Genomic DNA, 15,476 nt, shown 5'->3' on the forward strand with positions numbered 1-15,476 from the left:
CATCCAGGCTCTTCCCCTAACAGACTGCTCATGGTATTTCCCCCTTGTGATCCATTTGGCATCAGCGAAGACCCCCGAGGTCTGAAGTCTCAGCCATGGAGGATGCTGAATCCTTGAATGTTGCAGTTTCCTTGAGTCTAAAGCATCGCCATGTCAATTCCACTCAGCTTCCCCAAAATGGGGGCTGTGTGGGGAGCTACTCAGGTGACTCTTCGAGGGAGGCTGAAGATTGAGTGGGGGATGGTGGAAGGGGCTGCCCTGGAGGAGATGGGTCATCCTAGCTCCTCACAGCCTGAAAATACAGCCTTGGCTCTGAGTTGCACTGTTTCTCCACTAAACCAAACAAAACCCTAAAGCTAACCAGCATTACCTTCCTTAGAAGGCAACTTGCAACATGGAGCAGGCCCTTGGACAGCTTCCTTCCATACTCCCAAATGGCTTATCGAAACTTCCCTTCCACCCACCCAGCATAATAACCTGCCTCCCATAATTCATGGAGGGCATTGCACATGCATGTCGTAATTCAGTTATTGCTCTCAGTAACCTTATGAAGTAGGTCCTACTATTATCCCCACCTTTCAGACAAGGAAACTAAGCCACAGAGAGAGCAGAAACTTGCCGAGGTCACTCAGCCCTCAGCCGTGGATAGAGCAGGAATCCAGGCAGTCTGACCTGGACACTGCAGTCCAGGCCACCGTCTCCCGGTAACCATAAGCAGCACATTCCCAGAGGAGATCCAGTCTATTTAGTTTCTGCCATGATGCTCTGGCACACACCCCTACCCCTTATAGACTAGGCGGAAGGCTTCCTGGGTGGCCCACCCTTTAAGTGCTTCTGCTGGGCTCCTGGACTGTGGGACCCTGGAGATCCCTAATGACCCTGCCCTCCCTGCCTCCCCTGCGAGAGCAGGAGGGCCAGGAATGTGACATGCACAGGGAACTCCATTCAGGGCAGGGTGTGCTCAGCTCTTGGGCAGGTGGTAAGGAATACCTGGGGAAATAGAAAGGCAAGGTCAGTGGTGACCACCACTCCAGGAAGACAGGATGGGGTGGGCCTGGGGTGCTCCGGGACCAAGGGAGAGGCCGGGGTGAGCAAAGGCCCAGAGGTCTGGATCAGCAGCACCTGTTCAAAGTCAGGGCAGCCTTCCTGTGACTCCAGACTGGAGGCAGGGGCAGGGAAGTCTGAGCTGGTAAGGCCACAAGGGGGCTGGAGGGGCTTCCTACCAGGCTAGGGAGTGAGGCCCTTATGTAGGGGGTGATGGGGAGCCCCTGATGGATTCTGAGGTGGAGAGGAACAGGACCAGGCCTGAGGCTCAGAAAGTCGCTCTGGGGGCGGCGACATGTATACCAGGGCGCATCTGGAAGCAGAGGAACAGTGACGACAGGCCCTAGAGTGTGTGTGCTGAAGCCTGTGGAGGGGAGGGACAGCCCCTCACCTGGGAGCCTTCTCCTCGGGGAAAGGGAGGGAACGCTGTCCCCACAGCAGTGGCTGCAGGGCTCTCTTCCCTTGTCTTTTCAGAAGCAAAAGCCCAAAGTGGTGACAGTCCTTAAACGAAATAAGAAGAAGGAAGAGAAGAAAGGCAAAGGCCTCATGACAGCACGGGGAGGGAACCGCAGGGACACGGAGACTTCCCAGCAGGTAATGCAGCCCCTCTTCCCCCCCTCACCCCCACTGGGTCTCCAAATGGAGGAGGGGTCCCTGCTTCTCTCCTGCACAATGCCTGCCTACTTTCTAAATTTTAAGGCTCCGAAATTCACTCTGGCCCCAGATTAACATTCAAATAAAATCTCCACCCCTCCCTACCCTGTCCAGCCGTGCTACCCAATTGCTGCCTCCCTGTAGTTTCATTCTTCACAGTTGTCACATCCTCCCTTGCCCACATTTATCCCCGAAACCATTCAAGAAGGCCACTTGGAAGATGAGAACACCGTGGTTCAGTAAGGGACAAGAGCCTCCTGGCCACACAGCTAACAGGGCAGACCCACCCAGACCTAATGGCCTCCGAGGGCCTGTGTTTCCAAGGCCCCCAGGGACCCCTCCGATATATGGTGGGGAGAAGAGGGAGGCGTTGGTGAGCAAGCACCCATGGGCAGACCCTGCCCCTCCGACCTCTCCCAGGGCCCGGGGAAGCTCTCTCCTTGGTTGCCTTTGCCTGCCTTTTGGCAAACCCTTGAAATTGCTGTTTGCTTGGGATGGAGCGGGGAGGGTGAGCCAGGTCCTGTAACTGGGGTGTGACTTCTCACCTGCTCCCTCCAAGGCCTTAAGAAAGAGATTCAGGAAGGACGCCGCCTCCTACCGAAGCCTCTATGGAGTGGAGCAAAAGGGGAAACGCCTCAGCATGGTCCCTGGCAGCTACATCAAGGATGGCCCCAAGAAATCTGGTAAGGGAAAAACCTTGGCCCCGGCCGCCATAATCCTCCTCCATAATCTCCTCCTCTAGAAGAAACCGAAAGCTCACGCCATTCTTAGAGCAGTAGCGTCCACGTCAATCCAACCATTGTGCACACAGGAGTCAGAAGCCCGCATGGAGGCTCAGTAGGGACCACTCCTGGGGTCGCTCTTGGCAAGCGGGGTGTGACATGAACAGGAGGCAAGTGTCTGTCAAGGCCCTGCCCCCTCTCGAGTGTTCCCTTCTCAGGAAACCAGCCTCATGTGTCCAGGTTCCTGAAGCTATTTTGGTGACATCAACTTCATGAGTTACAAATCATCTAATTAATTTAGATACTGTGACAATATCAACTACAGAAGGTACCACTCCTGCTGGCCTGAAACCTGCCAGGGGTTGCTCACCTCTAGGAAGGGATGAGCTTAGGCTGTGCCAGATCCCCAATTTCAAAGACTGCCTGGGTCCTGACCCTGGCTCTACCACTTTATAAGGAGCTCAGAGTTGTATAATCCTGGACAACTTATTCCATCTCTGGAGTCTGGTTTTTCATCTATAAAATGGGACAATAACAATACCTGCCTCATAGTATGGTTGTGAGGTTTAAGCAAGATGATGCATGAAAAGTAATTAGCCTGACCAAGAGGAGGTGCTGAATAAATATTAGTGGTTTTTTTCTAAGTAAAAATTTTGCTAAAATTTCAGGTGGTCTTTACTGTGGTGTTGGAAAAACAGATACATTTGTTATTTCTGGCCCCTTGGGACAAAGGTGTAGGGTAAAAGAGAAATCTGGAAGGGATTCCAATTAGCCCAGGAGAAAAGTGCACAGGAGCCTTCAAGCAGAGGCTGTCAATTCTCGTATAAAAAATTGCCCCCATTGTACCCAACAACAGCAACAAAATCTTTTTTTCCCCTTTTCATTTAATATACCAAAGCCATTGTGACCAAATTGCAGTCACTTCCCTTTAAGATTTAAATGCAGTCGGCTTTCAGTGCAGTTTAGGATCCTAGATTAAATCCTAGAATAGCACTTTAGGGGCATTACTGGTGAAATCTGAAAAAGTTCTATAATATACAAAAAAATGTTAATTTCTTAGTCGTGACAAACATGCCATGGACGTAAGATGTTAACATTAAGGGAAAATGGATGAAGGATATACAGGAACCCTCCTTATTTTCTCTGCAACATTTCTGTAAATCCATATGTGATGGTTAATATTGAGTGTCAACTTGATTGGATTGAAGAATGCAAAGTATTGTTCCTAGGTGTGTCTGTGAGGGTGTTGCCAAAGCAGATTAATATTTGAGTCAGTGGACTGGGAGAGGCAGACCCACCCTCAACCTGAGTGGGCACCATCTAATCAGCTGCCAGCACAGCTAGAATAAAGCAGACAGAAGTTGGAAGGATCAGACTTGCTGAGTCCTCTGGCCTTCATCTTTCTCCTGTGCTGGATGCTTCCTGCCCTTGAACATCAGACTCCAAATTCTTCAGCTTTTGGACACTTGACTCTATATCAGTGGTTTGCCAGGGGCTCTCGGGCTTTTGGCCACAGACTGAAGGCTGCACTGTTGGCTTCCCTACTTTTGAGGTTTTGGGACGCAGACTGGCTTCCTTGCTCCTCAGCCTGCAGATGGCCTACTGTGGGACCTCACCTTGTGATCGTGTGAGTCAATACTCCTTAATAAACTCCCCTTCATATATACATCTATCCTGTTAGTTCTGACCCTCGATGGAACCTTGACTAATACACCACAATTATTCCAAAATATTTAAGGTTTATTTTAAAAATAATCTAGATTGCCTTATGCCTTATGGGAAGCCCCATACCTTCCCCAAATTTTCTGTGACTACCAGTGTAATGTCTGGCTCCAAAATCCTGGTCCTGTTGGGCCCTGGAGCTTCTGTAAATCTTGCTTCCAGTGGCTGCTATCTTGTCTCTTTGATTTCTCCTGAAACCTCTCACACGAAGTCATTGTGTGTAAATACATTCTACTGAAGGCTTGGGGTCAACAGAGGGAAAGAATTACATCTTTAGTTTAATTAGATCCCATTTGTCAATTTTGTCTTTTGTTGCCATTGCTTTTGGTGTTTTAGACATGAAGTCCTTGCCCATGCCTATGTCCTGAATGGTAATGCCTAGGTTTTCTTCTAGGGTTTTTATGGTTTTAGGTCTAACGTTTAAGTCTTTAATCCATCTTGAATTGATTTTTGTATAAGGTGTAAGGAAGGGATCCAGTTTCAGCTTTCTACATATGGCTAGCCAGTTTTCCCAGCACCATTTATTAAATAGGGAATCCTTTCCCCATTGCTTGTTTTTCTCAGGTTTGTCAAAGATCAGATAGTTGTAGATATGCGGCGTTATTTCTGAGGGCTCTGTTCTGTTCCATTGATCTATATCTCTGTTTTGGTACCAGTACCATGCTGTTTTGGTTACTGTAGCCTTGTAGTATAGTTTGAAGTCAGGTAGTGTGATGCCTCCAGCTTTGTTCTTTTGGCTTAGGATTGACTTGGCGATGCGGGCTGTTTTTTGGTTCCATATGGACTTTAAAGTAGTTTTTTCCAATTGTGTGAAGAAAGGCATTGGTAGCTTGATGGGGATGGCATTGAATCTGTAAATTACCTTGGGCAGTATGGCCATTTTCACGATATTGATTCTTCCTACCCATGAGCATGGAATGTTCTTCCATTTGTTTGTATCCTCTTTTATTTCGTTGAGCAGTGGTTTGTAGTTCTCTTTGAAGAGGTCCTTCACATCCCTTGTAAGTTGGATTCCTAGGTATTTTATTCTCTTTGAAGCAATTGTGAATGGGAGTTCACTCATGATTTGGCTCTCTGTTTGTCTGTGCACAGCAAAAGAAACTACCATCAGAGTGAACAGGCAACCTACAAAATGGAAGAAAATTTTCACAACCTACTCATCTGACAAAGGGCTAATATCCAGAATCTACAATGAACTCAAACAAATTTACAAGAAAAAAACAAACAACCCCATCAAAAAGTGGGCAAAGGACATGAACAGACACTTCTCAAAAGAAGACATTTATGCAGCCAAAAAACACATGAAAAAATGCTCATCATCACTGGCCATCAGAGAAATGCAAATCGAAACCACAATGAGATACCATCTCACACCAGTTAGAATGGCAATCATTAAAAAGTCAGGAAACAACAGGTGCTGGAGAGGATGTGGAGAAATAGCAACAATTTTACACTGCTGGTGGGACTGTAAACTAGTTCAACCATTGTGGAAGTCAGTGTGGTGATTCCTCAGGGATCTAGAACTAGAAATACCATTTGACCCAGCCATCCCATTACTGGGTATATACCCAAATGACTATAAATCATGCTGCTGTGAAGACACATGCACACATATGTTTATTGCGGCATTATTCACAATAGCAAAGACTTGGAACCAACCCAAATGTCCAACAATGATAGACTGGATTAAGAAAATGTGGCACATACACACCATGGAATACTATGCAGCCATAAAAAAGGATGAGTTCATGTCCTTTCTAGGGACATGGATGAAATTGGAAATCATCATTCTCAGTAAACTATCGCAAGAACAAAAAACCAAACACCGCATATTCTCACTCATAGGTGGGAATTGAACAATGAGATCACATGGACACAGGAAGGGGAACATCACACTCTGGGGACTGTTGTGGGGTGGGGGGAGTGGGGAGGGATAGCATTAGGAGATATACCTAATGCTAGATGACGAGTTAGTGGGTGCAGCGCATCAGCATGGCACATGTATACGTAAGTAACTAACCTGCACAATGTGCACATGTACCCTAAAACTTAAAGTATAATAATAAAATAAATAAATAAATAAATAAATTTAAAAAAAGGAATTACATCACAGAATTATACAGCAAACAAATTAGAGATTGATTATTAGACTCCCTTGTTCTTCAAAGTCCTTTATCCCCTGCCACCACGAGATTTTTCCCTAGTTACATGTCTTTGCAGGAAGTAGCCCCCTGATGTTTTTCTCAACTCCAAGACTGGGTAAGGTGAGGCGAACCAGGAATTCAGGCCACCAAATTTAAGGAAGCACTCACTCTCAGATGCGAATCATGCACTTGTGTGAGTCTGAGAGTGAACACCTCCTTAAATTTTGCATCCTGGACACCTTGCTTTCCTCACCCGAGTCCTGGTACTGCTCAGTTCTCCCTCTTCCTATCTCTTTCCTCTTCTCTTTCCTCCCTCGTCTTCCTTCTCCACCTAACACTTTCCCATTGGCTTTTTACTTGAAGAGAACCATGTTTCATTTGTCTGTTTCACACTCAAAGTAGTCTATTAAGACATTTTCTTAAACAATTCACTCCCTAAAAGAAACCCATACCAGCTGATTAAATAATTATTTACATCTCACTGCACAAGGATGCCAGCAGGTCAGGCTGACTTGACACTCATTTGGTTCCCTGCAGTTCCCTTCTTTCCACCATTCAAGTCGAATCCACTCTATTGGAGAATGAAGAAGCCTTGTCTCTCCTGATGTAATAAGACCAATGGCCAGTGGGTGGTGTGGTTGCAAATGGGCCAGCCCAAGTGCAAAAGGTGCTCAGAGGCATCTAGGAACAGTCTGGGCCTCAAGATGTGGCACCCAGGACCTAGTCAGGGCTGAGCCTGGGCACAGTAAGGAGAGCCTCTCGTGTAGACTGGCAAGAGGACTAAAATGAATGGGTATGATCTGAATTGGCAGACAAATTCAAAACAAAGCAGCCCCTACGAAGGGCCTAAAGATAGTCACATACACCATGCCCAATGTTAGCTTGGGTTGCCATAGTCAAAGCACATCCTGATTGCATTACATTACATGCACCCTCCCAGGAAATGGTACTATCTCAATGTGGAAGTTGGATGTCAGAGTCTATCCTACCACTTCTGCCTCACTCTCCCTTCATGACCAGTTACTGGGTCCTGTAGCTTCTGCCTCCTTAATATCTTTAATCTCTTTCTCTTCTCCATTTCCACAACCAGTGTCTTAGCTTAACCGTGATCCTCATCCACTATAAGAATCACCAGTTGCTTTCAGCTTCTATGACTGCCACATTGGCCTTCCTCAGTTATTTATGTCTTTATATTTAAAGTGAGTTTTGGATCAGGCAATGTGGCTCATGCTTGTAATCTCAGAACTTTCCGAGGCCAAGGCAAGGGAATCACTTGAGGCCATAAGTTTGAGAATAGCCTAGGCAACATAGTGAGACCCCCATCTACAAATAAACAAATACATTGAGTTTCTTCATTACACCACTAAAATAAATTAATAAAGCTCCAATAACTGATTCTACAGCAATGCAGCTCTATGAATTGACTGACAAATAATTCAGAATAATCCTCTTAAGGACATTCACTGAGCTACAAGGAAACAAACAACTAAATGAAATAGGAAAACAATATTTGGACAAAATGAATTCAGCAATGGAATATAAACCATTTTTTAAAAGCCAAAAAAGGCCAGGCACGGTGGCTCACGCCTTTAATACCAGCACTTTGGGAGGCCAAGGCAGGTGGATCACCTGAGGTAGGGAGTTCGAGACCAGCCTGAACAACGTGGAGAAACCCCATCTTTACTAAAAATACAAAGTTAGCTGGTTGTGGTGGTGCGTGCCTGTAATCCCAGCTACTCAGGAGGCTGAGGCAGGAGAATCACTTGAACCCAGGAGGCAGAGGTTGCAGTGAGCCGAGATAGTGCCATTGCACTCCAGCCTGGGCAACAAGAGCAAAACTCCATCAAAAAAAAAAAAAAAAAAGCCGAAAACTAATTCCTGGAGCTGAAGAACAAGATGTCTGAATTGAAAAACTCAATAGAGCACTTCAATGGCAGACTCAATCCAACAGACGAATCAGTGAATTTAAAGACATGTCATTTGAAATTATTCAGTCTGAGGAGTAAAAAAAAAAAGGAATGAAAAATAATAAAGAAAGCCAACAGACTTATGGTACACTGGCAAGTGAAACAATATATATTATGGGAGTCTAAGAAGGAGAATAGAGTGATAAAATGTATTGAAAGAAATAATGGCTGCAAAGTTCCCAAATTTGAGGAAAGAGATGTACATTAAGATTCATGAGGCCCAATCATTCCCAAATAGGTTGAACACAAAAAGGTCTGTACCAAGACATATTATAGCTAAATTGTCAAAAGTCAAAGACAATGAAAGAATTTTGAAAGCAGCAGAAGAAAAGCTACTTGTCATATACAAGGAAACCCCCACAAGACTATGAGTAGACTTCTCAGCAGAAACCTTGCACATCAGGAGAAAATGGAATGAATATTTAAAATATTGAAAGAAAACAACTGCCAACCAAGGATACTATACCTGATAAAGCTGTCTTTTAGAAATAAGAGGAAAGGACTTTCCCAAACAAAGAGTGAGAGTTTTCATCACCATTGAACCTGCCTTATAAGAAATCATAAAGTGAGTTCCTCAAGCTGAAATAAAAGGACACTAATTAACAATGTAAAACACATGAATGTATAAAATTAACTAGTAAAGATACATATATAGTCAAATTTCAAATTTTCTAATATGGTAATGGTGATGTATGAATGACTTTCAACTCTAGTATAAAAGCTAAAAAACAAATGTATTAAAATTAACTATAACTATAATAATTTGTTAGTGGATACACAATACAAAATATATGCATATTGTTTTATCAATAACCTAAAATGGCATGTGGAGTGTGAAAGTATAGTTTTAGTATATTATCTAAGTTAAGTTGTTACCAGTTTAAAATAGAATGTTATAACTATAAAATGTTTTATGGCTGGGCACAGTGGCTCATGCCTATAATCCCAACACTTTGGGAGGCCGAGCGGTTGGATCACGAGGTCAGGACCAGCCTGGCCAATACGGTGAAACCTCATCTCTACTAATAATACAAAATCTAGCCAGACGTGGTGGCATGCGCCTCAGCTACTCGGGAGTCTGAGGCAGGAGAATTACTTGAACCTGGGAGGCAGAGGTTGCAGTGAGCCGAGATCATGCCATTGCACTCCAGCCTGGGTGACAGAGTGAGACTCCATCTCAAAAAAAAAAAAAAAATGTTTTGTACAAGCCTTATGATAACCACAAAAACCAAACCTGTAGTAAATAAATAAAAGGAAAATAAATAAAAACATACCGCTCCAAAAAGTCATTAAATCACAAAAGAAGACATCAAGAGAGAAAAAAAGAAACAAAGAAACTACAAAGCAGTCAAAAAACAATGACCAAAATGACAGTAAGTTTTTACCTATTGATAATTACTTTAAATATAAATGGATTAAATGCTCCAATTGAAAGACATAGACTGGCTGAATGAATTTAATAAAAACAAGATCCAACTATACGCTGCCCATGAGAGACTCACTTTAGCTTTAAGGACACACACAGCCTGAAAGAGAAGGAATTGGAAAAGATATTCCATGCAAATGGTAACCTAAGGAGAGCATCAGTGGCTATACTTATATCAGATTTTAAGTCAGAAACTGTCACAAGAAAAAAGGAAGCTTGTCATATAACAAGGCATTGATTCATCAAGAAGACATAACAACTGAAATATTTATTCACTCAACATCAGAGTACCTAAATATATAAAAAAATTAACAGAACTGAAAGGAGAAATAAACAGCAATACAATAATAGTAGGGGACTTTAACACTTCACTCTCAACAATGGGTAGGTCATGCAGGCAGAAAATTAATAAGGAAAACAGCAGATTTGAACAAAACTATAGACCAAATGGACCTAACATATGTTTACACATTCCATCAAAATACACATTCTTCTCAAATGTATGTAGAATATTCTACAGAAGTGATCATATGTTGGACCACAAGTCATTTTTTTTTAAGTGCAGCGGTACATGTGCAGATTTGTTACATAGGTAAATTCATGTCATGGGTGTTTGTTGTAGAGATTATTTCATCACCCAGGTGTTGTTAAACCTAGTACCCATTAGTCATTTTTCCTGATCCTCTTCCTCCTCCCACCCTCCACCCTCAGGTAGGCCCCAGTTTCCTTTGTTCCCCTCTATGTGGCCATATGTTCTCATCATTTGTCTCCCACTTATTAGTGAGAACATGCAGTCTTTGGTTTTCTGTTTCTGCATCAATTTGCTAAGGATAATGGCCTCCTGCTCCATCCATGTTCTTGCAAAGAATATGGTCTTGTTCTTTTTATGGCTGCATAGTATTCCATGGTGTATATGTACCATATTTTCTTTATTCAGCCTACCATCAATGGGATTTAAGTTGACTCCATGCTTTGCTTTTGTGAATAATGCTGCAGTGAACATATGTGTGCATGTGTCTTTATGGTAAAATGATTTATATTCCCTTGGATATATACCTAGTAATGGGATTGCTGGGTTGAATGATAGTTCTACTTTTAGTTCTTTGAGGAATCACCACACTGCTTTCCACAATGGTTGAACCAATTTACACTCTGATTAGCAGTGCATAAGTGTTCCCTTTTCTCCACAACCTTACCAGCATCTGTTATTTTTTGACTTTTTAATAATAGCCATTCTGACTGGTGTGAGATGGTATCTCACTGTGGTTTTGATTTGCATTTCTCTAATGATCAGGGCTATTGAGGTTTTTTTTTCCATATGCTTGTTGGCTGCATGTATGTATGTCTTCTTTTGAAAAGTGTCTTTTCATGTCCTTTGCCCACTTTTGTTGTTGTTGTTTTTTCTTTCTTGTAAGTTTAAGTTTTTTATAGGTGCTGGATATTAGACCTTTGTCAGATGCATAGTTTGAAATTTTTTTCTTCTATTCTGTAGGTTGTCTGTTAACTCTGTTGATAGTTTCTTCTCTTGTGCAGATTTGGTTTGTCAGCATTTTGTTGAGGCTTTTTGCATTAATGTTCAAGGAACTGGCCTGATATTTTCTTTTTTTGTTGTGTCCCTGCCATGTTTTGGTATCAGCATGATGCTGACCTCACAGAATGAGTTAGGGAGGAGTCCCTCCTCCTCAATTTTTTGGAATAGTTTTAGTAGGAATGGTACCAGCTCTTCTTTGTACATCTTGTAGAATTTGGCTGTGAATCTGTCTGGTCCTGGGCTTTTGTTGTTGTTGTTGTAGTTGGTAGGTTAATTACTGATTCAATTCTGGAGCTCATTATTAGTCTGTTCAGGGATTCAGTTTCTTCCTGGTTCAGTTCAGTCTTGAGAGGGTGTATGTGTCCAGTAATTTACCCATTTTTTCTAGCTCATGTACAGAGAGGTTTTCATAATATTCTCTGATGGTTATTTGTATTTCTGTGGGGTCAGTGGTAATATCTCCTTTGTAGTTTTTAATTATGTTTATTTGGATCCTGTCTCTTTTCATTAGTCTAGCTAGCAGTCTATGTGTTTTATTAATTCTTTCAAAAAACCAGGCCAGCTGTGGTGGCTCACACCTGTAATCCCAGCAATTTGGGAAGCCGAGATGGGCAGATGCCTTGAGCCTAGGAGTTCAAGACCAGCCTGGGCAACATAGTGAGATCCTGTCTGTATTAAGAAAAAAAAAATTTTTTTTAAAACCCACAACTCCTGGATTCCTTGATCTTGTAAATGTTTTTTTGTGTGTGTCTCAATCTCCTTCAGTTCAGCTCTGATTTTGGTTATTTCTTGTTTTCTGCTAGTTTGGGGGTTGGTTTGCTCTTGGTTCTCTAGTTCTTTTAGTTGTGATGCTAGGTTGGTAAATTGAGATTTCTCTAACTTTTTGATGTGAGTGATCAGTGATATAAATTTCCCTCTGAACACTGCCTTAGCTGTGTCCCAGAGATTCTGGTATATCGTATCTTTATTTTCGTTTGTTTCAAATAACTTCTTGATTTCGCCTTAATTTCATTATTTACCCAAAAGTCATTCAGGAGCAGGCTATTTAATTTCCATGAAATCGTATGGGGTTTTTCTTCCTAACACAAGGTCTCACTTTGTTATCCAGGCTGGAGTGCAGTGGCAGAATCATGGCTCACTACAGCCTCGACCTCCCATGCTCAAGCAATCCTCCCACCTCAGCCCCTCAAGTAGCTGGGATTACAGGTGCACGCCACCATGGCCAGCAAATTTTTGTATTTTTTTTGTAGAGACGAGGTTTTGACATGTTATCCAGGCTGGTCTTAAACTCCTGAGCTCAAGCAATGTGCCTAACTCGGCCTTCCAAAGTGCTGGAATTATAGGCATACCCCTTGTGCCCAGCAAAATTGTATGGTTTTGAGTGATTTTCTTGGTCTTGATTTCTAATTTTATTGCACTGCACAAAACACATCTTAACAAATTCAAGAGGACTAGAATTATATTAACTATCTTTTCTTACTGCAAAGGTATAAAACAAAAAATCAATAACATGAGAAAAATTAGAAAATCTAAAAATATGTGGAAATTAACACATATCTTCACATGCGTTTCTAACTTGTTCCATCTATTCTTTGCTTTCTCTTTCTTCTTTTCCTGCCCTCTTTTAGACCAAATATTGTTTATGATTCCATTTCATCTCCTTCATTAGCTTCCTAGTTATAACTCTTTGTTGCAGCCTGGTTCGGTGGCTCACGCCTGTAATCCTAGCACTTTGGGAGACGGAGGTGGGTGGATCACTTGAGGTTAGGAGTTCGAGACCAGCTTGGCCAACATGGCAAAACCCCGTCTCTACTAAAAATACAAAAATTAGCCAGGCATAGTGGCGCATGCCTGTAGTCCCAGCTACAGGAGGCTAGGCTGAGGCAGGAGAATCACTTGAACCCAGGAGGCGGAGGTTACAGTGAGCCGAGGTCGTGACATTGTACTCCAGCCTGGGCAACAGAGCGAGATTCCATCTCAAAAAAAAAATACAAAAATTAGCCAAGCGTGGTGACACACACCTGTAATCCCAGCTACTCAGGAGGCTGAGGCAGGAGAATCACTTGGACCTGGGAAGTGGAAGTTACAGTGAGCCAAGATTGCACCACCGCACTACAGCCTGGGCGACAGGGCGAGACTCTGTATTAAAAAATAATAATAATAATTTTAGTGATTCTGTTACAGTGTGTAGAATACCTTTTTAAACTAGCACAGTCTATCTTCATTTTATGTAAACATAAGAGCCCTATCAGAGTATACTTCCATTTCTCCTCTCCCCTTCTACATGCTGTTGTTGCCACACATTATATTTTTCCATATTATAAACCCCGCAAGTGTTATGATTTTTGCCCCAAGCAATTATGTTTTCAAGAGACTTTAGTGTTTACTCACACATTTAACATTTCCAGTGCTCTTCATTGAATCCAGATTTCTGTGTGGAATAATTTTCCTTCTACCTGAAGATTTTCCTTTAACGTATCTTGTGGTGTGGCTTTGTTGGTAATAAATTCATATAGCTTTTGTATATCCAGAAAGTTCTTTATTTCACTTTTGTTTCTGAGAGACAGTTTTGCTGAGTGCAGAATTTTAGATTGTCAACCTTTCTTCTTCCAATACTTTAAAGGTTGCTGTACTGTCCTCTAGCTTGTTTGCAATGGGAAGCTGGCTCTCTTCCTAATTTTTGTTCCTCTGTAATGTATCTTTTTCCTCTGGTTTCTAAGATTTTCTTTTAAGAAAGGAGCTTATGATGTGCCTTAATGTCATTTGCTTAATGTTTCTTGGGTTTGTATTTGGGGTTTGTTGAGATTCTTAGTTTACAGTTTTCATCAAATTTGACAAATTTTTGGACATTATTTGTTCACAAATTTATTTCATTTCTCCATTCTCTCCCCTCTCTTTCAGGCACCCCAATTACACATATTTAGTGTCCCAAAATTTATCTTGTGTTTTTCTTCATCTTTCAGTCTTTTCTCTTTGTGTTTCATCTCGTATAGTTTCTTGTGCTATAGCTTCAAGTCCACTAATCTTTTCTTCTCCAATACCTAATCTTCTGTTAATCCCATCCAATATAATTTTTATTTCAAATATTGTTATTTTCATCTCGAGAACTTCAATTTGGGTCATTTTAAATCTTCTGTGTCTCTTCTTAATGTGACCCTGCCTTGGAGGGCATAACAAGAGTATGTCATACTAGCTGTTGCCATGTTCTTGTCTACTAATTCTTTCACTAGAGTACTTTCTTTTCCGGCTTGTGCCGATTAGTCCTCAGCTGAGAGGAATCTTTGCATAACTTTGCAGTTCTTGGTGCAGCTTTTTCCTCTTGTTCTAGCTCTTATGGTTTAACCTAAATTATCTGGTTTCTCTCCCCAACTCAAGGGGACTGCTAGGCTCTGCCTTTGCCTAGGCTTCCCTGCAACCCCGTGCTGCAACTTGGAAGCATCTTCCAAATGAAGATTGGGGCAATCATGGGGCTCCCCTCATTTCTTTCCCCTCACTCAAGGATCACTGCCCAGTGTTGTGTGTTGTCCAATGTCTTAAAACCGCTATTTCATATGACATGCCCAGTTTTTTAATTGCTTAAGGTGGAAGGATAAATCGAATCCCTGCTACCCCATCTTGGCTGAAGGCAGAAGTCTCAGATTGGCCTTTCCAAAACATAAACCTTATTGAGTGCAATAGCAAGTCACTGAAAAGTTTTACGAAGGAAATTACCAAATTGAATTTAAATTTTAGAAAGGTTGCTCTGGCTATGAGCCAGGAAAAGATCCTGGGAAAACAACTGTAACACCTTGCCAAAGTAAATCTTGGCAAAGTCTGAGTAGTAGACTGGAAAGGGAATTCCCTCCCTGGGCACCTATGTCCAGAATATTGTGTAGATGCCAGGCCAAGGATACATTCCTAATGCACAGGGCTAGAAGGCCATACCCCCTTTTGTCTCCGCGAGCACAGAGTGTGCTTCTGGTGTCCCAAACATGGCTCACTAGAAATATAACCTATCTCTTCAGGCACAAACCCAGGAATGTGGGTCATTTTTGTCCAAAAGAGTGGCCAGGACAGGCTTCCAGAAAAAGGCTCTGACAATGTGGGCTCATGTCCTCGGTTCACCACTAACAATCTGTGGCATCTTGAGCACATTACCTAATCCCACTGATCCTCAATGTTCTCCTTTTGTCAAATGGATATGATGTGGTTGTGAGACTAAAGTGCCCCCACTGCCAGAAAGCCCTTGAACACTGCCTGGTATGTGAGTCACTCAACACATGTTAG

General features: G+C 42.4%; 1 protein-coding gene across 2 annotated transcripts in view; it reads left to right on the plus strand.

Moving 5' to 3' along the window:
* The window catches only part of C18H16orf78 (chromosome 18 C16orf78 homolog), a 34,392-nt gene that overhangs the window by 2,432 nt on the left and 16,484 nt on the right, over nucleotides 1-15,476 (plus strand). For both annotated transcript variants that reach the window (XM_055099190.2, XM_003819805.5), the window contains exons 2-3: nucleotides 1,519-1,638; nucleotides 2,258-2,381. In XM_055099190.2, coding sequence (XP_054955165.1) covers nucleotides 1,519-1,638; nucleotides 2,258-2,381 — 244 coding nt within the window. The remainder of the gene's footprint in view (nucleotides 1-1,518; nucleotides 1,639-2,257; nucleotides 2,382-15,476) is intronic.

This window comes from Pan paniscus, chromosome 18 (genome assembly GCF_029289425.2).
Source record: "Pan paniscus chromosome 18, NHGRI_mPanPan1-v2.0_pri, whole genome shotgun sequence".
Lineage (NCBI taxonomy): Eukaryota > Metazoa > Chordata > Mammalia > Primates > Hominidae > Pan > Pan paniscus.